Source organism: Neoarius graeffei, chromosome 19, assembly GCF_027579695.1.
Source record: "Neoarius graeffei isolate fNeoGra1 chromosome 19, fNeoGra1.pri, whole genome shotgun sequence".
Taxonomy (NCBI): Eukaryota; Metazoa; Chordata; class Actinopteri; order Siluriformes; family Ariidae; genus Neoarius; species Neoarius graeffei.
The window spans coordinates 62,411,829-62,439,324 of record NC_083587.1 but is presented as its reverse complement, the minus strand read 5'-3'; the positions used below and the strand labels follow the sequence as shown (position 1 = coordinate 62,439,324).

General features: G+C 42.1%; 2 protein-coding genes across 6 annotated transcripts in view; one reads left to right on the top strand and one right to left on the bottom strand.

Annotated features, from left to right (window-relative positions):
- ica1 (islet cell autoantigen 1) overlaps positions 1–6,892 on the top strand; it is a 43,290-nt gene extending 36,398 nt beyond the window's left edge. For 2 of the 3 annotated variants that reach the window (XM_060900390.1, XM_060900388.1), the window contains one exon: positions 6,750–6,892. In XM_060900390.1, the coding sequence (XP_060756373.1) occupies positions 6,750–6,816 (67 nt within the window). In that variant the 3' untranslated portion in view covers positions 6,817–6,892. The remainder of the gene's footprint in view (positions 1–6,749) is intronic. The other variant, XM_060900389.1, reaches the window with a different exon arrangement.
- Positions 814–27,496, bottom strand: part of mios (missing oocyte, meiosis regulator, homolog (Drosophila)) — a 39,022-nt gene continuing 12,339 nt past the window's right edge. For all 3 annotated transcript variants that reach the window (XM_060900387.1, XM_060900385.1, XM_060900386.1), the window contains 9 exons: positions 26,173–26,271; positions 25,840–26,094; positions 23,195–23,364; positions 23,045–23,110; positions 11,835–11,993; positions 11,493–11,645; positions 11,176–11,380; positions 9,551–9,680; positions 814–3,925 (listed from right to left, as the gene is read on the bottom strand). In XM_060900387.1, coding sequence (XP_060756370.1) covers positions 3,835–3,925; positions 9,551–9,680; positions 11,176–11,380; positions 11,493–11,645; positions 11,835–11,993; positions 23,045–23,110; positions 23,195–23,364; positions 25,840–26,094; positions 26,173–26,271 — 1,328 coding nt within the window. In that variant the 3' untranslated portion in view covers positions 814–3,834. The remainder of the gene's footprint in view (positions 3,926–9,550; positions 9,681–11,175; positions 11,381–11,492; positions 11,646–11,834; positions 11,994–23,044; positions 23,111–23,194; positions 23,365–25,839; positions 26,095–26,172; positions 26,272–27,496) is intronic.

Below are 27,496 nucleotides of genomic sequence, written 5' to 3'. Positions count from 1 at the left end.
TGAGGCAGCCGAGGACCAAAGCAGAGCCGAGAAAACAACCAAGAAAATTGGTGATTCACAAGCACTACGTTCACGCTGCAGGCTGAAGTGACTCAAATCCGATTTTTTTACCCATATGTGACCTGTATCCGATCTTTTATTGACAATATGAACGACACAGATCCGATTTTTTTTCAAATCCGACCCAGGCCGTTTGGATATGTGGTCCTAATTCCGATTCCTATCCGATCTTTTCATATGCGACTTCAGTCTGAACCGCCAGGTCGCATTCATCCGACTTACACGTCATCAACAAGCCACAAACGTCACTATTCTGCGCTGAAGTAGGCGGCGGGTCTCTCAAAAAAAGTTACAACAACATGGCTTTGATGTTCCTTTGAACGGAGGTTGCAGTCACTACCCCGCAGAACGCCTGAGCCAAAACCCTTGCCCTCTTCCTTCTCAACCTCCTCCTTAACATCAGGCTATTGTGCATGTTCTGGTTCCGTCGCAACAACAACTGCATCATTGCCAGGTACTCCATGCTGGCTACTGTCATACACAGGAAACTTTAGGTTACTTCCGTAAACACTGGCCATGCTCACTGCGTGTGACGTCGTCGTATCCTGCAATGCGTATGTGGAACACTTTTAGGTCGCTTTTCGTTCATACTGAGGATCACATACAAGTCGCATATATTTGTTAATGTGAACGACCTCACAAAAAAATCGGATTTCACAAAAAAATCGGAATTGAGCATTAAGCCTTGCAGTGTGAACGTAGTGAAGTTGACTGTTGCCAGGGTAAGAAATAAGGAAGACTCTAAATTAGGTGTTCCTGTGTCCGTGTGGTACACGGATAACATTATTTATTGCCACACAAAAGTAAACAACACGAAAGCGCTGGGCGATAATACACTTACTTCACATGTATCAAGGGATATACGGGTCAGGGCTTGAGATCTTGGGACCTGTCAAACACATTAAATGTATCTACAGCCCTGCTTAGCCGATTCCATGTGTGTAGCTCATGAAATCTTTCTCCTACAGTAGCCAGTACTCTTCTAAATGAAGAAATATATAAATACATAGTAATTAGAAAAAATATGATTTATGTAACAATAGATAGATGAGCACTGATAAATGAATCCACGGGTTTAGAAGCTCAGGTGACAATTCCATATTTCAATGCAAAATCGCTAGCTGCTAAACTTGGAACCGTGCAAGCTCTCGCAGTCTGCTGGCGCTTCCGCAGGTGACGTCACGAATCTGGCTCCAGACTCCCTTGGGATTTTTCCAGACGCGTTTTATTTCATTTTTTTCTGCTGTAGACAGATGGCCTTGTGCAAAATTACCCTTCTGGATGAGTGTGTAAAAGGACGTACTTTCATATAAAAAAAAAAACACGAAATTGGTCCAGAATACGCACTTTAACATGACTGGTCTGGGGGTTCAAGCCCCGTGGGCACTGTATCATGGCTTTCACTGTGCTGTAATGTATACATGAGACGTCGTCATAGCTCCTGCTCCACCTGCAGGTGGAAATCCAGAGTCCTTGGCACCACAGCTCTGGAGTGTGTTGATTGATTTAGACAGTTTCACCGTTGTTAATACTTATTATTCAAGAACAACACTGATATTTAAAGGGGAGCTGAAGTCATTTTCAAACGTGTTTTCAATTTCTAGCCATGTTGAATGCTTGGTCCACAGCAGGCGTCACTTATCCGCGAGACTTCAAATGTGAAGTGTCCGCACTGCCATATCATTCCAATTTCGAGATTTGCCAGCTTCATCGCAAAGCTGACTTTATGTTAGGACTGTGAATGTTATAGTCATGTTGTCTGTTGTTGCCCAAATGAGGATGGGTTCCCGTTTGAGTCTGGTTCCTCTCGAGGTTTCTTCCTCATGTCGCCTGAGGCAGTTTTTCCTTGCCACAGGCTTGCTCACTGGGGATAGGTTAGGGATAAAATTAGCTCGTGTTTTAAGTCGTTCAAATTCTGTAAAGGTGCTTTGCGGTAATGTTTATTGTTAAAAGCGCTATACAAATAAACTTGACTTCATCAGTGATTAGTCCGTCGCGCTGGTATTTACAACATTGCTGTCGCACAATTAAAATGTGGGTTTTCAAAATTATAAATACTGAGTGCATTTCCCACATTAATCAATACAAAGTACCTGCGTCTTTCAGTACAACTGCAAAGCATGATGGGATATATCGCTTTGGTTAGTGACCAACGGCTGTACACTACTTTCAGTGCACTATATAGTGATTTCGGACACAGGGAAAACGTCCGGCTTGATCGCATCAGCATTCGAAAGAGGGCGCGTGCGTCTTTTGACAACGTTGGCGGATGTTGGTCACTTTGATTTCCGCTGTATGTTTTACTTCTGTCCTACGATGTCCCGATGAATCTCGTTTACGGCCATTGCTTTGACATATGGACTAGGGCTGTAATGATACACCCAACTCACGATTTGATTCGTATCGCGATTTTTGACCCACGATTCGATACACCCACGATTTTTTTTTAAAGTAGTAAATTTGACTTATTAACATTTACTTACTTACATTAACTATTTAATAACAGATAATTCAGACCACTGCAGAGAATGAGTAATATGTATGCAAAAATGAACAAATGTATATCCAAAGATTGTTTTATTTCTCAAAATAATACTGTTGAGCCGGAAGCTCTGTTTTTTTCGGTTCTGAAAAAGTCATTTTTCCAAATCGTGTAAATCCGTTAAGATTTTTTTTTGGGGGGGTGGCTCTCTCAGTGTCTCACTCTCATAGGGCCAATGATTTTCTGTGATCGCGGAAAACAGATGGAAATTACGGAATTTTTATGGTGAAACATTGCTCGCGTGTCAAAATGTAACTGCCGCAGAAGGCTTCCGCCCAAGCAGACATGCCTTCAGTGTTGCCAGATATTGCTAACGTTTTCCACCCCAAAATATGTTCAAAACCAGCCAAAAAGCACCTAAACCCACCCAATCTGGCAACACTGCATGCCTTTCCGGTCAAGTGATTGTGATTGGCTTGTGGCACACCTAGCCAGCCAATGAGCTGCTTGTTTACAGATTCGCTCCCCGCGTCGCAACCAGAATGGCGACCGCTTAAAAGAAATGAATGCTCTGCCAGTGGCGAGTGTGGACATTGCGTGACTCGCAGAAGATTGTCGCAGGTCGGCGAAAAAACGACTTACTAATAGATATAAAAAAATAAAAGTAATTTAAATAAGTTTAAAATGTAATTTAAATAAAAAGTAAAGTATTCATAAATTAAGTTTGGAAGTGCCTCTGTTTTTGGGCTGAGGAGAAGTTTGAAAGGGTGTACCGCGATTCTGCCTTCTTGTATCGCGACACGGATCGTGGCTCTGCGTATCGCGATTTCGATACGCATATTGTTACAGCCCTAATATGGACTGATATATTACATAGCTATCAAAAATGCATTCCTGTATTTAATAAAATGAGCAACAGAATTTTAATGATAAAAAAAATCTGCCTTCAGTTCCCCTTTAACCATGTTTCAATACAAGGATGAGCGCAAACAAGGTGACAAAAGACACTGAACGGAGCTGAACTCTTGCTCAAAACTGGACTTTATAAACAGGAGAAAAAAAAAAACACCTGTTACAGACAATCTGTAGAAGCAGGAACACAGAAACCTGCTTAAAGTCACAAAAAGGACATGATTTCTTCCCCCCCAGTGGGTTTGGTATCGTAGAGTGTGTTCACATAGGCAGTGTTTTTAGTCATCGTGACGTGAGGAGGTAGACGTGGGCATCCGCTGTGTATAGGAACTGAACCCTGGTGTGGATGCGCTTACTCGAGTCGAAGGACCACTGCAGGGCTACACCTTATCCGAGGGCACCAGGTTCCCCGTCGTGTCGAGCTGCATGCATTTACACGTGCACGCTGAAACCGGACACTCGCTGTGGTCTCTGCAGGACAGAGGAGACGCATTTTGTGACTGATCTTTTAAATGCTAAACATTTAAGCTTTAAATAATAAATCAACAGGGGGTGTGAGACAATAAATGCTGCAATCCAGGCCATTTAGAGCAGTGGCGGCTGGTAGTCTTTCAAACGGGAGGCTGGTCGCTTACGATATTTCCAGATTTTAAAAGAAAAAAACATCAATTTTGCCCATACTCTTGCCTCTGATCTGGCTGATTGTTGGCAGGGTCACAAACTGTGAAATAACAGGTTCTTTTGGCCCATTAGCCTACTGTCCAATATACATGATGGTGGTGTTGGGGGGGGGGCATGTTTTAACATTTTATATTTTAAAATTGTGGCATGTTGTTTAAAAATTGATCATTACTGAAAGCAGCTCTTTGTCAGGAACCTCAGCAGTAACAGCAGAGTGTTCTGGAATAGGCACAAGCACTGACCTTGGGGAGCCAAACATAGAGCTGGGTGCCACACATTTCATTCAGTGACACTTTCCCTATATTTTACTTATTTTGACTGAGAAATGTTTTATTGACAATTTTGATAACCCTTCACTTTTAATCCAGGTCTGTAGTGTGAAATGTTCTCGGCTGTGTTTTTGTTTAAAAATGTTTTCCAAATTGTAGCTGTGTTTAATTCATATCCAGAGAAATATATATTCCAATATAATATACTCAGCATAAACATTTTAAATAGATTCTATATTTTTGGTCCATCCATGACATATTACTAAAGTAGCCTATTTACTGTTGTTGATGTGGGTCACTTGCTGTTAGCCAATTCACTTTCTCATACCAGGAGAGCTGAAAGGAACGAGTATTATTCCCTACCTTTTTCACCAAGTCAATTTGAGGCGTTGGTCTACCCTGCTCTTTAATTTTAATTTTTTCCTCGAAAGGAAGACTGGCAAATGGCTTCGCCAAAATTAAATCAGCAATGCTTGGCATCCGTGCGCAGCTTTCTTGCTAGCTGACTAGCCCCCTCAAGTTCAAGTTCTGTCACTCAAATAAACGAAATTTCTGGAACTAAGATAGCAAACTTGACAACACTATATTTACACTTTATTTACAATGAAAATATATAGAAACTAAAAAAGCTGGTAGAAACCGTATGTAATGAATGAAATCGAAATGTAAGCCGATCTCTTACAATACACCACAGCACTTGTGAATCCGCATGGGACTGAACTGAGATTCACCGCTGCCTGTCTATATTTGAAACGAGCTGTCAATCAAAGAAAATATCCGGCCGCTTTCACCAATCACCAGTCTCCTCGTGGAAACTGCCATGTCCCTCCCACTGTGAGGCTGGGAGTCCGTGGGCGGGCGTTTTCGCAGTATTTGTCCAATAATCGTCTTGCATTTTGAGATTGAAAAGTGCAGAGCGCCCAAATGCCATTGAAGTCCACTGAGGCTGGGCTGCATCGCGCTGTCACGAGGGGGAAAAACTCACGCGCACATTAGTCGAACTGGGGAAAGTTATAATGGAATGATTTCGCACTGTAGTTGGGTTGAGCACATATATTTCTACGATTCTGGATCTGAAATAGCAATGTTATAAGGTCGGCTATAACATAAGCCTAGCGCAATTCATCCTACACGATGTTCGTCATTTTTAGAGGAGGCTGAGCCTCCCTCGTTGTCTTAGAGCAATCGCCCGTGATTTAGAGGTATTTTTGAGGAAAATAAATGCAGGGTTTATTGTACAGTATTAATTTTAAACCGCACATGCTGAAGTTACTGAGAATTTGTTGTATGACTGACCAAGCCTCAACACCAGGCATTGCCCGATTTGCTCAACAAAGACGCTCGGGCAGAAATATTTTAGCGAGTTAGGCCCGTTCAGGGCACACTGATGGTCGGATTCTTGAGCGAGTACGTTACAAACAACAAGACGTATTAACCAGCATCCTCGCCTCCCCTGTGATCACCGTTTTAGTTTTTTCTTTCCGATTTGTAACGACGATTCTGATTGGCTCGTGTGCACATTTGTGTCTCAAATAGTAAACCACACCCTCTACAGTAAATAATATCATTTACATAGTGAATTATCCCACAGATAAATATATCTTACCACCGTTTGTCATTGTTAGAGGCAAAACAAAGTGTGTTTTGTGTCCTAAACTCTATATAAAAAGACGCATTACGGACTAGTACCAGGGTTCTCCACGAGGAGTTTTAGAGGTGCGGGCCGCCCCCCTTTCTGTGATTCCCGCCCCCGTTTAATTTCTGCCGCCCCTTTACAAAAGGAAGAGACATCCCTTTGTTTTCTTTGTGACAGATGGCCTTTCTCTGTTGGAGTACCGACGACGCGACAACACCCGAGTGTGAAACTCATTTACCAGCAATTAGTTTAGTCAGTCTGACGATTATAGTCTAAGAAAAGCGTTTCACACTTCGGCGTTTTTGACACATTGTTCTTGCGCCGGGAGATAACACGCCTTTATAATAGCGTGTGAATCGACACCAAGTTCGAGATAACTGATTGTTATTGTCGGCAGAGAAATAAAGGATAAAAACAAAAAGTTCAAAGTTGGTGCGGCAAGCGTGATATTGCCTATAAAACCGTGAGGATAGAACCTGGCTGTCAGTGTTACTGTAGCTCTTGAAGTGCGTACACTCTGTCAAAATGTCTCTCTCAGGAAAAGAGGAAAGCAGGTAATTTTGAGTTAGTTTCTTTCAAATATCAAAGCATTTTGTGCAACCATATTTTAGAGATCATGTTAGGCTGTGTAACTATTACAATGCATTTTGCTTGAGTCTGTATGAATGAGTTCAAATTACAATGTCATTTTTCTTTTTTATCTTCTTAGACTGTTAACTGGTGAACATGGATGGAGCAGTGTAAATATAGCCATGGAGCAGTGTAAATATAGTTAAAACAACATCTTTTCAATGTACTTTACTCTCTAAAAAAATTATTTTTTCCAGTGGTGCCTGCAATTACATTTCCATTTCAAACAATGTCAGCTTTTGTGGAGCAGTGTGAATATAGTTAATACAAAAACTTTTCTGTTCTTTTTTTTGTAGTTTGCTAAATAAAAAATTTTTTTTTCCAGTTCCATTTCAAACAATGTGTCTGAATATGATGTGTAAGTGTGTAATGTTCGATGTACAGTTGTGTTCAAAATAATAGCAGTGTTTAAAAACGTGAGTAAAGCTCAAAATCCTTATAATAGTTTTTATTTCCATGCACTGGGAACAATGCACATTATATTCTACATCAAAACATGAAGAAAAATGTATGAATATTTTAATTACTTTACAGAAAATGAAGAAAAATGAACATTGGGCTGTTCAGAAAAATAGCAGTGTCTGCATTTTTCATTACAAACTCCAAATATTTACTGTATAAACTGAAAAAATCTTAAGGATTTAGTATTCCTGTGAATCACTAAACTAATATTTAGTTGTATAACCACGGTTTCTGAGAACTTCTGGCACCTGTGAACAGGTATTCCAGCCCAGGATGATTTGCCAACATTCCACAATTCCTCTGCATTTCTTGGTTTTGCCTCAGAAACAGCATTTTTGATGTCACTCCACAAGTTTTCTATCGGATTAAGGTCCGGGGATTGGGCTGGCCACTCCATGACTTTCATTTTGTTGGTCTGGAACCCTGATGCTGCTCGCTTACTGGTGTGTTTGGGGTCGTTGTCTTGTTGAAACACCCATTTCAAGGGCATTTCCTCTTCAGCATAAGGCGACATGACCTCTTCAAGTATTTTGATATATGCAAACTGATCCATGATCCCTGGTACGCGATAAATGGGCCCAACACCACAGTAAGAGAAGCATCCCCATATCATGATGCTTGCACCACCATGCTTCACTGTCTTCAGAGTGTACTGTGGCTTGAATTCAGTGTTTGGGGGTCGTCTGAAAAACTGTCTGCGGCCCTTGGACCCAAAAAGAACAATTTTACTTTCATCAGTCCACAAAATGTTTTTCCATTTCTCTTTAGGCCAGTCGATGTGTTCTTTGGCAAATTGTATCCTCTTCAGCACGTCTTTTTTTTAACAGTGGAACTTTGCGGGAGCTTCTTGCCGATAGATTAGCTTCACACAGGCATCTTCTAATTGTCACAGTACTCACAGGTAACTTCAGACCGTCTTTGATCACCCTGGAGCTGATCATTGGCTGAGTCTTTGCCATTCTGGCTATTCTTCGATCCATTCGAATGGTAGTCTTCTGTTTTCTTCCACGTCTCTCTGGCTTTGCTGTCCATTTTAAAGCACTGGAGCTCATTTTAGCTGAGCAGCCCATCATTTTCTGCACTTTACAGTATACGTTTTACCTCTCCAATCAACGTTTTAATCAAAGCACGCTGTTCTTCTGAACAATGTCTGGAACGACCCATGTTTCTCAGGTTTTCAGAGAGAAATGGATGCACAACATGTGCTGGCTTCATCCTTAAATTAGGGCCACCTGACTGACATCTGTTTTTTCAAGAATGAATGATCTCACTAATTAAACTCCACACTGCTATTATTTTGAACACGTCCCTTTCACTTAATTATTCGATTACACAGACTCAGGAGCATCCATATCATGAATGTTGGGTCTGTTGGTTTTCTATGACTCTACTACACCTACTGGTAAATTATTTGCCATGTAGTAATATAATTTCCACCAAAAACAGTGATTGATCTGGTTAGTCGTGTTGGACTGCTATTATTTTGAACACAAGTGTATGATGTGTTTTGTACCAGTCCAATTGATTCCTCTATTCTAAATGATTACTATTTGAGAGAATTTTATGCAAACGACATATGTAAATTTATGCAAATTTGTTTCAAGGTCATCCGATTGACTCCCACCCCCCTATATTTTCAATCCGTGGAGAACCCCGAGTACCGTACACAAGTCATACATAAATGATACTGATTTATGTTTTCAGGGCTTGTCTTGTTTTTAAAAAAAACGTACTTTTGTCCAAATAACTCAATTATACCCCTAAAAAGCATATCAGTATTGCTTTGAACCGTGTACTTGCCGAAGTACCGCAAAATTTTAGGGCAAAAGGAAAATCAAGAGGGACAAAAAATTTTTTGAGGCCGTTGGGTGTCAGAAGTTAACACTGAGGCCTGCTGACGGTGGCACACTGAACCGCTGGCAATCATGAATTGCTTGTATGTTACCAGCTGCTCACAGCTAGAAACTGCTGTTCACGCAGGCTCCTCCCCTTTTTAGGCAGAGACGCCATCATTCACAATCCATTGCACGTCTTCGTTACTTAACACCGGACACAAATTTGAGAGAGAACTCGAAAGTTTCAGTTCTGGAACTTGGCTAGGGGCATGACTCAGGTCATGCTCTCAGCCAATCACAGCACAGCTAACATGTAAGGATATGGAAATTTCCGGAATGGTCCGAACGCCCAAAAATACGTTGATTTGATTGATTCACGGGCAAAACCGGTTGAAAAACATATTTTCAGATCTACGCATAGCACTGTAACTGTGCTATGCCCAAATCGTGCATGTTGGCATCTCTGTAACAAGCAATTCCCATGTTTACTTTATTAATGAGCAAAGCATTACTTTTTAACCATTTACAGCTGCATTTAGTGTTGTAGATATTATATCGTAAGACGTCGATGAACTGCGCTCACCTGAACCAGCTGAGCATGTGACCAGCGTGGCCTCCGTGGCGACAGTTGTGGCACCAAGTGAACCAGTTGTTGAACTGAGCGAGCTTCTTATCTCTCGGCATGTCGCCTTTCTCGTCCGACTTGCCCGTACCTGGTGAAGGTCATGAAACTTTATATTTTATTTACATGTTTCTGGTTTGAATCAATTCATCCGCCACGGATAAAAGAAAAAACACGGGTTTTAATGTAAGAGCTAGTTTTACACCCTGATTCTTGCTAATTTAGCTAACACCACAAAAGCTAGCCATTCCACGTCAAGCTAGCGCAGGGCTTTTCAAAGTGTGGGGCGCGCCTCCCCTAGGGGGCGCAACGTAAGGAAAAATAAACCAGAATAAGTTACTATTGCGGACATTTAGCGAACTTCAGCTAGCCTTTGCCAGAGACAAAATGGATTGATTTTTAGTACCTAAAGCTACAGTGAGTGAGGAGACAGAGTCTGGGCCAAGCAAAAAAAGAAGGAAGTATGACCACGATTATTTAAAGTTTAGATTTTCATGGACTGGATCTGAAGATGCGCCACTGCCACAGTGTGTTGTCTGCCAAGAGGTGCTAGCTAACGATGCTATGAGATGTTTAAAATGTGTAAAAAAAGATGTTTTAAAAAAGCACAGATGGTTAAAATGTGTAAAAAAAGATGTTTTAAAAAAGCACAGATGGTTAAAATGTGTAAAAAAAATGGATGTTTTAAAAAAAGATGTTTAAAATGTGTAAAGAATGTTTTAAAAAAGCACAGATGTTTAAAATGTGTAAAAAAAAGTTTTAAAAAAGCACAGATGTTTAAAATGTGTAAAAAAAAGTTTTAAAAAAGCACAGATGTTTAAAATGTGTAAAAAAAAGTTTTATAAAAGCACAGATGTTTAAAATGTGTAAAAAAAATGTTTTAAAAAAGCACAGATGTTTAAAATGTGTAAAAAAAGATGTTTTAAAAAAGCACAGATGTTTAAAATGTGTAAAAAAAGATGTTTTAAAAAGCACAGATGGTTAAAATGTGTAAAAAAAAGTTTTAAAAAAGCACAGATGTTTAAAATGTGTAAAAAAAAAAAGTTTTATAAAAGCACAGATGTTTAAAGTGTGTAAAAAAATGTTTTAAAAAAGCACAGATGTTTAAAATGTGTAAAAAAAAAGATGTTTTTAAAAAGCACAGATGTTTAAAATGTGTAAAAAATGGATGTTTTAAAAAAAGATGTTTAAAATGTGTAAAGAATGTTTTAAAAAAGCACAGATGTTTAAAATGTGTAAAAACAAAAGATGTTTTAAAAAAAGCACAGATGTTTAAAATGTGTAAAAAAAGTTTTAAAAAAGCACAGATGTTTAAAATGTGTAAAAAAAAGATGTTTTAAAATGCACAGATGTTTAAAATGTGTAAAAGAAAAAAATAAAAATGTGTACAACAACCATTTTTTTAAATACGAATGGAACATTAAGTATAGCAACAACAAAAACTGTAAGGGGGGGGCGGCGCTGTTGTTTATTTGCTCTCTGAGGGGGGCTGACTCTCTCACACTTTGAAAACCCCTGAGCTAGCATATTATTAGGCTTTTTTTTTTTTTGTATACACCATGTTGGTTCCTGTCCTGATTGAATACCTGTGCAGGAGGACACCGGCGTTCCCATGTTCATGAGGCACAGCGCGCAGCGTGGCAGCGGTTTTCGGCAACCCGGACAGCTGGTGACCTTTGACTTGGTGGGCGAGCCGCTGACCCCGTACTGGCTGAATCCGCGACCCTGGTGGGGCATCGAGGAGCAGCTGAATGATATGGACTTCCCACAGAAGTTACAGCTTACAAACACCTGTACAGGAGGGGGGGGAGGGGGGGGGGGGGAAAGCAGGAAATCTTTCAGGACCTCTTCATGTCCACGAGTGAAGACGCATCAGCAAGGAGGGAGAAATCAGAGTTCTTGCCTGAGCGAGAGGTTTAGAGCTGGGGTCGAGTTTGCTCCTGTGGATGTCAAATTCAGCTCGTTTGTGCCAGAACCTCCAGGCGTCCAGCAGGTTGCGGTAGTTCTCGATCCAGCACTGTACACGCGTGTCCTTCACTACTTCAGCACTCGAGCCCTGAACATGCCCCACAAAAAAAAAAAATCCCTTTATCCCAGCATCATGAAAGCAGAAATCTCAAAAAATACACCGTCTAGGAACATTTTCTTCTCAAGATTTTTACTATAGTCTGGCTTGTTCCAAATCAGATACTTGTGTGTATGTGTGTGTGTTTGTTCACGCCTGTGTCTGAGAGCTTGTCCTAACCCTGAGCATGCAGAAACTGGCAGTCTGCACGTCTCCTGTGCGATCCACGTAGCTCTCCATCAGATCCACGCCGTCCTTTGTCAGCCCTGTCAGCAGAATGCCCTCCAGATTCCCCGCCTCCTTCATCTCATTGGTCAGCTTATCAATGTACCGGGACAACTGAGACCAAACATAAAGTAAAAGCACCAATACAAATAAAATCAAATAAATGAAAAAATTAAGAATGTTAACCTCAATGATGTTAAGTTTTTTTTTTTTTTAATTACTAAAAGTAACATCCTTAAAAGGACAAACTGATAACTCTGGGTACTTCTTTTCTCACTAATTAACAAGCTGCCTCAATAAACAAATCATTAAAATCAAGCATGAATATTTTACAAATAAAAACAAAGAATATCCTTAAAAGACTGATAAACCAATTGACTGGGTAGAACATTAAACTGTACACTGAAAAATAAAATTAAATAATCAAAATTTCATAAAGAAGATATTTTTCAAGATTAAAATGATAAGAAAAGTACACAATTGTAAATGCAGTATATAAATTAATAATAATAATAATAATAATAAACGGTTTAATATCAGTTTCCGCAAATATGGATCTTCACCTGATATAAAAGCTAAATATACTGCATATACTCTACTAATTTTAAAAATCCTAAATACTAATTGTTAAACTTATATCATACTAAACATCAGCGATATATGAAAAGTAACTCAAATTTGAAACCTGAGCAACACTATGATACTAACAGAGGAAAAATTATCTGAGACAAAGTGAAGGAATTAAATGATACGATTACCTCATTGATAAAAAGTGTAAATGTAACAGCAACAGTATAATGAGGGGAAAAAAAGGAACTGTACAGCAAGAAAAATTAATATAATAATAATGAAAGCACTAAGATACTAACAGAAACTAGACCGGACAATTCCCCAGGGGAAATTGTGAGAGGATGCAGTGCGCGAAGCAATTCGGTCACACATGTTTGCTGGCCGTGAATGTGTGACCTGCAATGATGTTTCAATGCAATGATTGTGTGTGCTTGAGACAGCAGCCCCCCCCCCCCGTCACTCACTGCTCCCAGTCGGCATGGCGACGGGCCTGAGAAAGCAGAGTGACACATAATCTTGTCAATTTTTGGCTGATTTTTGCTCAGGATCAGGCCTTGAACAATGACAAATAACTCGACAACGAAAGCAGCTATTCACAAAATTCTTTCACAGTGAGCGCTAGAAGGGTCTCCTGAATAAACTGATGTAATTTTTTGTCTGTAGTCTTAAAAATGAGGACAGTAGACCGACTTAAAAATGACTGACTTTTCTGTCACATTTATAATGGGTGTCAATGAGCTAAGACACACAAGGTCTTGAATTTTGTGCTGTGTTTTACGAAGGACCAGGCCTCAAACAATGACAAATAACTCGACAACGGAAGCAGCTATTCACAAAATTCTTTCACAGTGAGCGCTAGAAGGGTCTCCTGAATAAACTGATGTAATTTTTTGTCTGTAGTCTTAAAAATGAGGACAGTAGACCGACTTAAAAATGACTGACTTTTCTGTCACGTTTATAATGGGTGTCAATGAGCTAAGACACACAAGGGCTGGAGTTTTCTACTGTTTTTTATGAAGAACCAGGCCTCGAACAATGACAAATAACTCGACAACGGAAGCAGCTATTCACAAAATTCTTTCACAGTGAGTGCTAGAAAGGTCTCCTGAATAAAATGATGTATTTTTTTGTCTGTAGTCTTAAAAATAACGACACTAGAGCGATTTAAAAACGAGTGACTTTTCTCTCACGTTTATAATGGGTGTCAGTGAAGCCTGTCAGCTGCCCTGTCCTCAGTTTGACGCTTGTCATTCAAAAACTGTAAATCCTATCGTTTAGGTAGACACATTGTGTGAATCAGGACAAGTTTTCCTACTACTTTTGAGAAAATCATGTCTGTAGAGTGAAATTTGTGGCTGAAAACACAGTTTAAGCGAGAAAGTTTGAGCTTTATTTTCAACCTCTCTCCACTCTAAGTTAACGAGCTTCACTGGTGTGTAACGCAATAGACACCCATTCAAAAGCCAGATTTTCTCCCAGAACCCACATGGCGTTTGAGCCGGGACTGATCCGAAAGTGTAGAACCTAGCAGAAAAGTTGAATGCCAGATCCACAGAGGAGAAGTTTTCCTACGTTTTAGAGTTTGAATCACATCTCTAGGTGAAACAATGCCAGAGCAGCGGATGTTTGAAAAAGTGCTTTTTTTTTCAATTAATTCCATAGAAATGAATGGGGCTTTTTTGGACGATTTTTTCGCGACTAGCATAGCGAGTCCGATCGAGCCGCACGTTTTGATATATTGTTTGTCTGTGTGCGACGTACGGTTATTGAGTTATTCGAAATCAAAATTTGCGTAGGAGGAAGAAGAAGAAGAAGAAGAAATACGTAGAAGAACAATAGTTGCAGTGCTTTGCACTGCAACCTATGGGCTCCCCTAGGGGAGCCCATAGGTTCCTGTGCTGCAGCACTGCATCCTAATTATTGTTGTTTGCACAACAGTTTCTAAGGATTTCCTCGGTTTCTCGAGAGAAAGTTGTCGCATCGACACGCGATTTAGTCTTAGCTGGAGTCTTCGTAAGTATAAAACTACACATGTACATGATTTCATAAGCAAGAATGAAAGTAAGTACAAAAGACCACTCACACAGTACTGTGCAAAAGTCTTAGGCCCACTTTACACGGGGACGGTCTGAAACAAAAACGCAAAAGTCCGTTTTCGTTCTCACTTTTTTCCGCGTCTACACGGTGACGCATAAATGTGTGGAATTCAATTGGATGTGCATGCCAGGCAGCTAGGTGGTGCTGTGAAAGACCTCCGCTATGTCTGCACGCATGCGCAACGTCTTCCGTCTTGTCTGATCTGCACATCTGCGCCGCGAAAACTTTGACTACTCTGGCTATGGTAAGTAAGAAAGTAAGTAAAAAAGTAAGAGCATGCTATACCCACCTCTGTTCATTAACGGTATATGTGCAGATTCGGTATAGATGTTCGAAGGACTCCTGGACGTTTATTAAAGCTGCCAGAGCAGCTTGAAGGTCCGTTGGATCAATGTAATCAGACATGCTCTTACTTTTTTACTTACTTTCTTACTTCCCGGGCTGGCATGTACAGTATATGACATATGTATGACGTAAACGCGTACCCGACGTGAGCAGATCCGAGCAGAGTTTCGCGTATTGGGTAGTTTAGACGGATATGCAACGGGGGCTGTTTTTAACTTATCCACTCTGGAAGGCGTTTTCAATTTTTTCCGTTTTTCAGCCTCGGAAATGCCGTCCCCGTGTAGACGAAAGGCACTTCCGATAAAATATTAGTCGTTTTTACCCGACAGCGTCCTCGTGTAAACGGGCCCTTAGTCTTTTTTTATACAAACTATTATAGATTCCTATTTTATGACTTCTACATTATCGAGTCAAAACATTACAAAAACTACTGAATTCCCGAAAAGCTACTGAATTCGAATCATGACTTCCAATTTTATTAGTTTTTTTTTTTTAATAGAACAATTAATTAATTTAGAGCCACATGGCCCTAAATTCTCTGCTATTTTTTCCTGCTTCACCATGACGCAATACAAGATACAATACGTCATGCATCACGTGGTGGGCTTTCCCTGTTCATGCAAGGCATTGTGGGATACGAATTTGAAACAGGAGAGAACAAGTGTTGCCAGGCAAAACAAACCTCACCTGGTAGCACTTATGATGAACACGAAGGAAGATATCGCGAAAAAAATAGGTCCCCTATGGGTACATGTAGCTACTGCTTAGAAATATAATTTTTTTCTGATCCCCATGTCCATACAGTAAATGTAGCATACACGACCGTTCAAAAGTTTGGGGTCACTTTGAAATGTCCTTATTTTTGAAAGAAAAGCACTGTTCTTTTCAATGAAGATCACTTTAAACTAATCAGAAATCCACTCTATACATTGCTAATGTGGTAAATGACTATTCTAGCTGCAAATGTCTGGTTTTTGGTGCAATATCTCCATAAGTGTATAGAGGCTGTTACGATCACCTGGCTCAAGAGCAATGTAACATAAAAGGAAACCACACGCAGACGAAAAAACGTTTAGAATATTTATTAAATAAAGAATAAAGTAACGTGTATGCAAGATCAGTTGTGTGTATGTGTTGCAAAGAATGTCTAGGGGTGTTCAAACTAATGCAAAATCGGCCAAAGGAGGAAGGGGAGGCCCCGCCAGAATGGACCACTGGTCTTTTTATACCCTGTCCAATTACAGACGCGCACCTGCGCTAGATCACCTAGTTGGACAGGGAAATAGGTTAACCAGGTAGGCGGAGCTACCAACAATAAGCAGAGCGTCACAAGGCCCATTTCCAGCAACTCTCACTCCAGTGTTCTAATGGTACAATGTGTTTGCTCATTGCCTCAGAAGGCTAATGGATGATTAGAAAACCCTTGTACAATCATGTTAGCACAGCTGAAAACAGTTTAGCTCTTTAGAGAAGCTATAAAACTGACCTTCCTTTGAGCAGATTGAGTTTCTGGAGCATCACATTTGTGGGGTCGATTAAATGCTCAAAATGGCCAGAAAAATGTCTTGACTATATTTTCTATTCATTTTACAACTTATGGTGGGAAATAAAAGTGTGACTTTTCATGGAAAACACAAAATTGTCTGGGTGACCTCAAACTTTTGAACGGTAGTGTACATACAGTCATGTGAAAAAGATAGTAAACCTTCTTTCAAGTCTAGGTATTAAGTATCAGGACATAATAATTAAAAAAAAAAATCATCTGGTCCTTACCAGATCTTAAAATTAGGCAAATACAACCTCAGATGACCAATAACACAACATATTCAACGTCATTATTTATTTAACACAAAGTGAGCCAAAAATGCAGTAGCGGTGTGTGAAAAATTAAGTATACCCTTACTGCTTCCATAGAAATTATGAAGGCAATTAGCAGCCAGGTGTTGCTGATCAAATGAATTTGATGAATTGATCAGCAGCCAGTGTGGCCACCTCTTAAAAAGCAGAAGAAGTTTTGACAGTTTGCTGGTCTGGAGCACTCAGGTGTATGTTAAACACAATACCAAGGAGGAAAGACATCAGCAATGATCTTAGGCCCTGTCCACACGGCAACGGATTCAGGTGAATCCGATAAAATTGTTTATCGTTTCGGCCTGGCGTCCACACGGCACCGGCGCTTTGGGTGCCCCAAAACGAAATCTTTTGAGAACGGATTCCTGAGTGGAAAGATCTGGCAACGGCACCGTTGCGAAGTCTTCTGGATGAGTAGAACGGATTTGTTTACGATGACGTCACAACCACATGACTGTCAGTGCTTCACGCCGGGTAGAAGTGTAACGAACTCGATGCGAGCTGTCAACAAATCCTATAACTTGGTTCATGAAACGCGCTTACAAAATATTTTCACTGTGAATATTTATTGTGTAATGGTGCAAAGTGAGAGAGAGTCAATCCCGCCAGCAAAAATAGGGAAAAAAAAGGAGCGATCTCACCTCTTCAGATGTTGGTTTAAGTCCTACAATACATTCCTCAAAAAGGGCGTAGAAGAACAAATTAATCCATCAACGTGTAGCATTCAATTTATTCCGGACCATTAAAGACGCCGCCTTCCGCGTAGAATCATACGTCATCCTCGCCGCCATATTGGATGGGTCAAAGCGGAGAATAAAGATGCCTCATTCATGTGCTGCGTTTAACTGTACCAACAGGTTTGCCGTCCAAACGAGATCACATGGGATTACCTTTCACAGGTGAGACTGGAAAAATACTTTTCATTGTATTTGGTCATTATAACGTAATTTTACAAACAGATTTTTCTGACTTTGTGGCTAATATGAAGTCTCGCGCATAATAGTTTATGCGCATGCATCCTTACTTCTATTGTTCTGGTGCCTCCGAAGGGACTGTCTTACAGCGCCCCTAGAGGTGTGGCATGTGTATTGCATCGTTTTCAGCAAGCGTTGTGTTGCCATATGTACCTGATATTTTACTGATCCGTTGCCCATGTGGACGCGATTTTTTTTTAAATAACATCTCGTTGCCGTTGTCGTGTGGATGTAGCCTAAGAGAAGCAATTGTTGCCGCATATCAGTCTGGGAAGGGTTATAAGGCCATTTCCAAACAATTTGAAATCCATCATTCTACTGTGAGAAAGATCATTTAGACGTGGAAAACATTCAAGACAGCTGCCAATCTTCCCAGGAGTGGGAAGTGGGCATCCCAGCAAATTTACTCCAAGGTCAGACCATGCAATGCTCAGAGAAACTGCAAAAAACCCAAGAACTACATCTAGAACTCTACAGGCCAGAGTTAGTATGTTAAATGTTAAAGTTCGCGACAGTATAATTAGAAAAAGACCGTGCAAGTCTGGCTTGTTTGGAAGGGTTGCCAGAAGAAAGTCTCTTCTATTTAAAAAGAACATGGCAGCACGGATTAGGTTTGCAAAGCTGCATCTGAACAAACCATAAGCCTTCTGGAACAATGTCCTTTGGACAGATGAGACCAAAGTGGAAATGTTTGGCCATAATGAACAGCGCCATGTTTGGCGAAAACCAAACACAACACCTCATACCAACCATCAAGCACAGTGGTGGAGGGGTGATAGGTGGGGTTTACATTAGACCGTATCAGCGGATCATCAGATTAACGCTTTTAAAACGATTAGTGTGCACAAAGCAACACCAATACACGATTCGCGTGCACACAGCAACACCAATACGCGGATACGCTCGGCTCCGCAGGCATCCTGCGCTCCAAATCACTCCGCCCTGAACAGCGAGTGCCCTCTGGAGGGTGCGCACTCCGGCCCTGCGCAGCTCACAGAGCGCGCGAGTGAAGTGCACAAGCAGTGTTTTCGGGACTGAGCCGCTGTGTGTGTGATCCCAGCGCAGATCATTACCACTTGCAAGTGGAAGGATGGCAAGCCTAAAGACAATCATAACTACACAATGGGCAGTATTTGCATCAGTATTTGCAGTATTTTCATACTTTTATACTCTTTAATGAAAGGTGATACAAGGCGGAAGTCTGCGCCGTTTTTCAGCAGTCGCGTCACATGACCAACGCCAGCGAATCAGGAAGGTGGATGTCACAGTGACGTTGTCCAATGATGACGCCAGCTAGAGCTCAGCACAGCGTATCCGCGTATCTTAATGTTTACACAGCACCGGACCAGACACGATCTGGATTGAATACGTGGACGCTGGCGGATTCCCGTTTCCCGGCATTTCCAGGCGTTTTAATGTAAACGGAGAGTGCATCCGCGAAGAAAACGAGACAGATACGGTCTAATGTAAACTTGGCCATAGTTTGGGCTTGTTTTGCAGCCACAGTGCCTGGGCACCTTGCAGTCATTGAGTCAACCATAAACTCCTCTGTATACCAAAGTATTCTAGAGGCAAATGTGAGGCCATCTGTCCAACAGCAAAAGCTTGGCTGCAATTGGGTCATGCAACAGGACAATGATCCCAAGCACACCAGCAAATCTACAGCAGAATGGCTGAAAAAGAAAAGAATCAAGGTGTTGGAATGGCCAAGTCAAAGTCCAGACCTCAACCCAATTGAAATCCTGTGGCGAGACCTTAAGAGAGCTGTGCATAAACAAATGCCCTCGAACGTGAATGAACTGAAGCAATGTTGTAAATAAGAGTCGGCCAAAATTCCTCCACAACGACGTGAGAGACTGATAAAATCATACAGAAAACGACTGCTTCAAGTTATTGCTGCAAAAGGTGGTTCTACAAGCTTATTGGGTAATTCCGCCCCGAATCACCAGATTTAGAAAAACGTTCGCCACTGACCATCTTAGATTTGTTTCATACTTTCTGGAAATACTGTCAGTGCACCCAATAAATGGTGTACAAAATTTCAGGCTTGTATCTTCATTAATTTCTGAGATATAGGGGCTTAAAAAAAGGTGTGTGGCCCGAATTTCACAGTTGAAATGCGTGCTACAGAAAACAGACCTCACTTCCATAAGTCATTACTTTTAAACTATTCATGCAAGATACATGACATTTTCAAGGATTGCTTTTCAATGCCAGACGCCTTTAAAGGAACAGTCCACCGTACTTTCCATAATGAAATATGCTCTTATCTGAATTGAGACGAGCTGCTCCGTACCTCTCCGAGCTTTGCGCGACCTCCCAGTCAGTCAGACGCAGTCAGACGTGCTGTCACTCCTGTTAGCAATGTAGCTAGGCTCAGCATGGCCAATGGTATTTTTTGGGGCTGTAGTTCGATGCGACCAAACTCTTCCGCGTTTTTCCTGTTTACATAGGTTTATATGACCAGTGATATGAAACAAGTTCAGTTACACAAATTGAAACGTAGCGATTTTCTATGCTATGGAAAGTCCGCACTATAATGACAGGCGTACTAACACCTTCTGCGCGCTTCGGCAGCGCATTGATATCTGAGCTCCGTATCAATGCGCTGCCGAAGCGCGCAGAAGGTGTTAGTACGCCTGTCATTATAGTGCGGACTTTCCATAGCATAGAAAATCGCTACGTTTCAATTTGTGTAACTGAACTTGTTTCATATCACTGGTCATATAAACCTATGTAAACAGGAAAAACGCGGAAGAGTTTGGTCGCATCGAACTACAGCCCCAAAAAATACCATTGGCCATGCTGAGCCTAGCTACATTGCTAACAGGAGTGACAGCACGTCTGACTGACTGGGAGGTCGCGCAAAGCTCAGAGAGGTACGGAGCAGCTCGTCTCAATTCAGATAAGAGCATATTTCATTATGGAAGTACGGTGGACTGTTCCTTTAAATACTAAAATAGAAAGTTCACAGTTCAATATTTGCCAAGTTATGGCTTGCTGAAAATCGTAAAAAAAAAAAAAAGTGCTTTGGAGTAAGGTGTCTGTGAAGATTCTCAGTCATCCAGTTTACCACCCACAGTTTTGCTTTGGAGCAACTTTGACGCCCCATATCTCCACATTAAGTGACCCCTACGTTTGAAAGACAAATATTGTACTTTTTACTCCACTACATTTCTTTTTTTTTTTTAAGTTTTTTTTGGGCTTTTTTCACCTTTATTGGATAGGACAGTGTAGAGACAGGAAATGAGTGGAAGAGAGAGACGGGGAGGGATCGGGAAATGACCTCGGGTCGGAATCGAACCCGGGTCCCCGGATTTATAGTATGGCGCCTTATCCAACTGAGCCACGACCTACTGCCATCTGGCAAGGCATGCTGCAATACAGATGTGAGTGCGGAGTCAAACCCTCGTGGTTACCAGAGGACACCCCCCCCCCCCGTAACCCTAGAGATCGGCGCCGCCTGCCTAATGCGCCATACGGTGCGGGAAGGATTTCAGAGGGAACTAGATTTTATGAAAATGAAAGGCCGTCTACTTTTAGGAAGCGAGTGTGACAGTCAAAGTGTCCAGAAGAACTGTGGCTGGTTCTGCAAGACGCTCAGTAAAACCTACAGATCATTTCCTTATAAAGCTGCACTCATTGGACCTCAGACTACTATTTTTTAAGCAAAGGAAATTTCGTCTCGCACCGAATACTGACTTTGTTTCATTTATTATGGCTTACTGATTACAGTTTATAGTTTTGTTTTTTTAAGGCATTTTTGGGATTTCCATGTGCCTAAGACTTCTGCACACTACCGCTAACTCTATGGAATCAATTTTGTGCCAAAATGTTCATACAATACTTTTGAAATATCAAACAAAAATGATAAATCAAAATAAAAAAAAAAAAGTCAATTTTTTTTAGACTGGCAAACAAATTCTTCGTGTAATCGTGCAAAATATCAGTCTATTACTCTTCAGAAAACTTTTATTTTTGTTCGGCGTCTTTCTCAGTTTTGTTTGACGTAATTTATTTTGGTTGCGATTCTAGCTTTCTCGTTTGCGCTCCCTGACTTTTTGCTTGCAGTTTTGGCACAAACTTCACGTGTGGGCGGGCTGTCCAGGAATGCATTCCCATTGGCTAACTTGTGTTTGACTGACAGCTACGCTCAGCCATTCCCTACTCGGATTCTGGCGGACTGTTTGACGAGTGACCGATCCATTGACGGTAAACAAGGATCGAGTGGACTTCAGTGGCGACTATGATATTGAATTAATTCAACAAAGTGTAAGTACGGGACAAATGTGTTGTATGTGTTGCAGTAGTGCACAAGTCCACTCGATCCTTGTTTACCGTCAATGGATCAGTCACTCGTCAAACAGTCCGCCAGAATCCGAGTAGGGAATGGCTGAGCGTAGCTAGCCTGGCTAACGCGACTTCAAAGCTCTCCGAGCATTTGGTCTGGCCAAGCTATTAAGCCAAACCGTTTCCCAGAGCCCGTGGTTGACCCGCCTCCCTGAAATGCCTCAGTTTGCTACTGGTCGAAGCCAGAAAAGGCTGTGACGAAGCTTAAACCAATCACATCACTCTTTCCTCTGACGTATGTGACGCGACGGGGCTAACTGGTAGATTAAACTCTTACCGAAGCCGGTCGGGAGCAAGGCGAAAACGTCCTTCCTTTCAATAAATACCTCCAGGGCTGCTCTTTGCTCCGTTTTCAATGAGAACTTCCCGTTGAATGCTTTCAACACAGCATCTACCGCTGTGTTAAAGGCTTGCCGCTGCTCCATGTTCGTGATGTGAATGAAGCGCTTCCGGCATAGATTCTGTAAACAATCTATGGCTTCCGGTCGCAGTTCTACTACGTCACTGCCTTGAACACGCCTCTACCCAGGGCCGTTGGAGATGCTCAAAGTTGATTGGTTCCCGATTTTTCGGGAGCTTGGAAATGCTGTAGATAGCCTGCCTGGCCAGACTAAGCTCGCAACAGGCCCTCGTGTTGCGTCACGCTTAGGATGGGCGGGCCCAGGCTAGAGCGTAGCTGTCAGTCAAACACAAGTTAGCCAATGGGAATGCATTCCTGGACAGCCCACCCAAAAATAGACGCCGAACAAAAATGAAAGGTTTCTGAAGAGTAACAGACTGATATTTTGCACAATTACACGAATAATTTGTTTGCCAGTCTAAAAAAATTGACTTTTTTTAATTTTGATTTATCGTTTTTGTTTGATATTTCAAAAGTATTGTATGAACATTTTGGCACAAAATTGATTCCATATAACTCTCAGTCCAACATATTAAAATGTATAATGAACAAACTAAGAGACGGATAAAGGTTTGTACCTGGCTATCACTGAGGAACATACAGGCGAAGGCCACTCTGTCTCTCACAGCCACGCGACTCTCGTACTGTTAAACAGACAAATCCACTTAAAGACACTTTCATTCATTACATGCTCTATTGTGAATATTGATGTGCTTCTCGGTACGCACCAGCACTGCGTCGTACGCCCCTGGCTCACTGGTGAGGAACGCGAACATGGCACACAGGTAGGGCTTGATCAGCTGCAGTCTCAGTGTGCTACACATCTCCCTCCACAGAGACGCTCTCTCGTCTGTGTATCCCGACAGAGCCATGGCCACCACGTTCAAGTTCAGGTCGGCTGGATAAAAGATCGACACGATGTTGATCACTGTTTATACAATTGAGGTATTTCACCCACGTGACCAAGTCATGTGATGCTGCCATTTTGGACGTCACGGCTCGAATCAGTTTGAATGCGAGGAAGGCGACAAACGAAAAACATAAAAGAAAAAGGAGCGAGATGCAGAAAACACCTTCACTATCCAGCGACGTAGGGCATTTACAGGGCGAGCAGAGGGAGAGATATTTGCAAAAATTGAGGTTAGCAGGCTTAGAGAACGACGTTTACCTGCTTCCACCAGGATTGTTCACTGACGTACGGAAGTACACGAAGCCCTCGTCTTTGGCCCAATCCCAATTCTAATTTCTACCCCTTCCCCTACCCCTCCCCCTTGGCCCTTCCCCTTGAAACTGAGCTACAAGGGATAGGGCTTGAAATTCAACCCCTACGTATTGGGATAGCCCTTCAACGATCGCATACGTCATCGCGTACCTCCGTCAGCGTTTACGTTAGCAAAACGCGACCAAATGCGTCATTGGCTGCGACCAGCCGCTACAGTCAGAGCCAGAACCAGAAATCTCTGCTGGCAGGGTGTGATTTGTTAACTAACACCACTGAATGGGATATCTTTGGCGCTTCGTGCACCACATCCGACAGAATGAGGTGTCAGAACACTCATGTAAACAATAAAAGCGAGAATAACAGAACAAAACGTACGCAGTCAAGCAACCGAAAACAATACTCACTCCCAAAGCTTTTTAGCAGCAGCTTGGATTTCAGAAATCGCTGCTCATTCTCAGCTCGAAAGCGAATCAAGCGGCGTGTTTCCTCTGGATAACAACTTAAAACACGTAAATAATGGAGAAAATACATTTATGACAATCTTTCGCCGCGGGAACCGCCATCTTTCTGAAATCCGCATGAAATCTCGCTGAAATCCGCATGGCATTGTGGGAAATCACTCAAACCCCTTCGTTCGGAGTCAGCTCCAGGAAAATCTCCGTTTGGAGGGGTACAGAAGCCCTACCCCTTCCCCTACCCCTCCGCGTTAACTGGGATTGGGATACCCCTACCCCTTCACGTGAACGTGCAAAATGGAGGGGAAGGGCCAAGGGGTTGGTCCAAGGGGTGAAATGGGATTCGGCCTTTACCTGACTTCGGCCCACATGATCTGTATACCTATGTCGTTAAAAACCCATCGCCATACACAGGTATTGATCTGAAAGCGTATAAGAGTTTGGATGCCTACAAATATTTTGTGTCAGGCTGGGTAACATGCCTACATCAGCGGGTCGTCCCTGGAGCCGGTGGTCGCCATCTTATTACAGCTAAGGTTTGTTCACATTTTCATTTACTTTCGGTCCTCAGGATAAACAAAATGTTATTAAATGTCATTGAAATAACTTCTTAGTCTGTTGAGACATGGCCCGTTATAAATTTGCTGTTACCAGGCAATGACCAAGAACTGTATTATTAGGGTCGGTGTCTGTGTTGTAGCAGTGTACTAGCAGCTAGCTGTTAGCACTAGCTAATGTCAACAACAGTAGCTAGTATGTTACTGTAGCAATGTTTACGTTCAGTCATTTGGATGACTGTTAAAACCTTTACTGGATTTACTAGTTTACTGAGCTAGCGCACTCGGCCGGCGCACGCTAGCTCCCAGCTTGTCCGAGCGCGCTAGCTCAGTAAACTAGTAAATCCAGTAAAGGAAAAACTTGAGACTGAAAGGTTTTAACAGTCATCCAAATGACTGAACGTAAACATTGCTACAGTAACATACTAGCTACTGTTGTTGACATTAGCTAGCTTGACATTCAAAATGGCGGACGCCGGGGCGTCACGTGACCCTGTGACGTCAGGTGAAATACCTCAATATCAAGCCTCATTAAACATGGATGCAAACGGCGCGCCTTTTGGCGGATGCCGCCTTTTTCACGGCTGTCTGGGGGACTTGTGTGAATCGCGCAGATCCGATGAGTTGGAGTGTCTGATTATAATTTCATCAAAGTAAATTCTGTATTAAAATGACTAAATAAGCAAATGCCGTTACAGTCCATGAAACATAGGAAGTATAAGTATGAGAAGAAAACAGTAAATCAGAAAGCTGTGCACGTAAAGCCAATTGGCTGCGTGCCATTATCTGCTGCTGGCTGCACGTCACTGCACGCGCAAGGATTTCCATCAGTCCAACGTAAGTTACGTAATTGGCTTTACGTGCGCAGCTTTCTGAGTTACTGTTTTCTTCTCATACTTATACTTCCTATGTTTCATGGACTGTAACGGCATTTGCTTATTTAGTAATTTTAATACAGAATTTACTTTGATGAAATTATAATCAGACACTCCAACGCCCCCCCCCCCCCCCCCCCAAAAAAAAACTCATCGGATCTGCGCGCTTCACACAAGTCCCCCAGACAGCCGTGAAAAAGGCGGCATCCGCCAAAAGGCGCGCCGTTTGCATCCATGATTAAAAAAAAATAAAAAATCCTGTACCTTTCTCTGCCGAGGCTCCTTTCTGGAGGATCTGGATGGCCCGGCGGATGTCGAGGTTGAAGAGAGCCACTGATGCGGCCCGCTCCCACTCTCCCTCCTGCTCCAGAGACCGGAGAAACGGCTCGATGTCAACGTCTGGCCCGCGACTGATCCAGCCGCACAGCTGCAGAGCCAGAGTGCGCTCCTCGCTGTGGTACTGCGCCACATCCGTCGGCCTCTCGGAGCCCTTCCAGCAGCGCCGCAACTCTGTCGTGCCTGAACGTCCGTCACACACACAGGTCTGAACAACCAGGTCACACACGTTCCTATTTTACTGAAAACTCGGCTACTCACCAGAGCAGGATTTGACAATGTTCTTAATGCCTGAATAGATCAGAGACTGTTTACTTCCTTGCTGTCTCTGCTCCATGTCCTCAGTGTACTGCTGCATGAGTGAGACTTACATAGGAAACTTTACACAGGACAGACATCTTGATCTATCATGTTCAAATTAAAGATATCGTTTACCAAATAACGTGCAGGTTTTTTTTTTTTCTGTTAATCGCTCTGTAGAGTCTCAGTTTAATTAAACAGAGCATTAAGATAATGACAAAGTGTCCATTCTTGGGTTTCAGTCACATGACTTTTCTTAGCGATTTCACTTCCGGTAAAACATCTGGTGGTCTCGCAAACCAAAACGGCCGCCGTAGTGCAAACAACTAGCGATAACTTATCAGAGCACGCTTGTAATCTAGAAGCCACTGCTCGCTTTAGATATATTCAGAAGATCGCTATGTGCAATGGAATCGACCCCTACAGTCTGGGAAAGAAGGATTTGTTATACGATCTCGAAAACTACCCTTCAGTCGAGTTCCCCGACATCTCGAACTATCTGGTGTTGCAGACGTCCTTCTACACCGCAAAACAGATGAAAGCGTGGAAGAGTATGGAGGCTTGCAACCTTTTTTTTTGTGTATGTGGCTGAGTAAAGGACCTCGGGATCAAGTCGCTGACGAATGAATTCTGTAGTTTTTTCCCCCGTGTAAGTATTTTTTTAAAGCTTTTCGTTCGCGTCTTTACAACGAAGCGCTGCGAGTTGAAGTGTAAACAAACAGTTGGCTTGATTCTCACTTGTGTTGGCTCTTATCTCTCAGCTAAATCATTCCCAAAGATCATCAGAAACCCCTTTAAAGACCTGGATCTTAGTGAAACAAGACGGAGAAGTGATCACGGCGCATTGTAACTGTACGGCTGGGGAAGAATTTTGTCGCGACCTTCATGCATATGGACTTTGTGAGGAGGAAACAAAGAAACAGCCGGAGACTTTAGCGCTTCGGGACTAAAAAAAAAAGTACCGTAAAATAATGACACACAGCAAGAAAACACTAAGGACAGAGCTGAGAGGGAAATACAAACCTTTCACCAAGTGATCACTGCAAACTCCAGCGTGCTTCGACTCGGCTCCCTTCGATTTCACTGAGAGGTTCGAAAGCCACCTTTCTCGACGTCTTTTGTGAAATCCTGTGTTCGTTCACCTTTTTTCATTAGTTCACAGGGAACCCTGAAGAAACTTTTATCAGTTTCACGGTTTGATCGATTCGAACAACCTAAAACAACACAAGCGTAAGGGCCTCTGCATGCTCTTGCGACAAGGCTTTCGCAGACAGCTTTTCGCAGA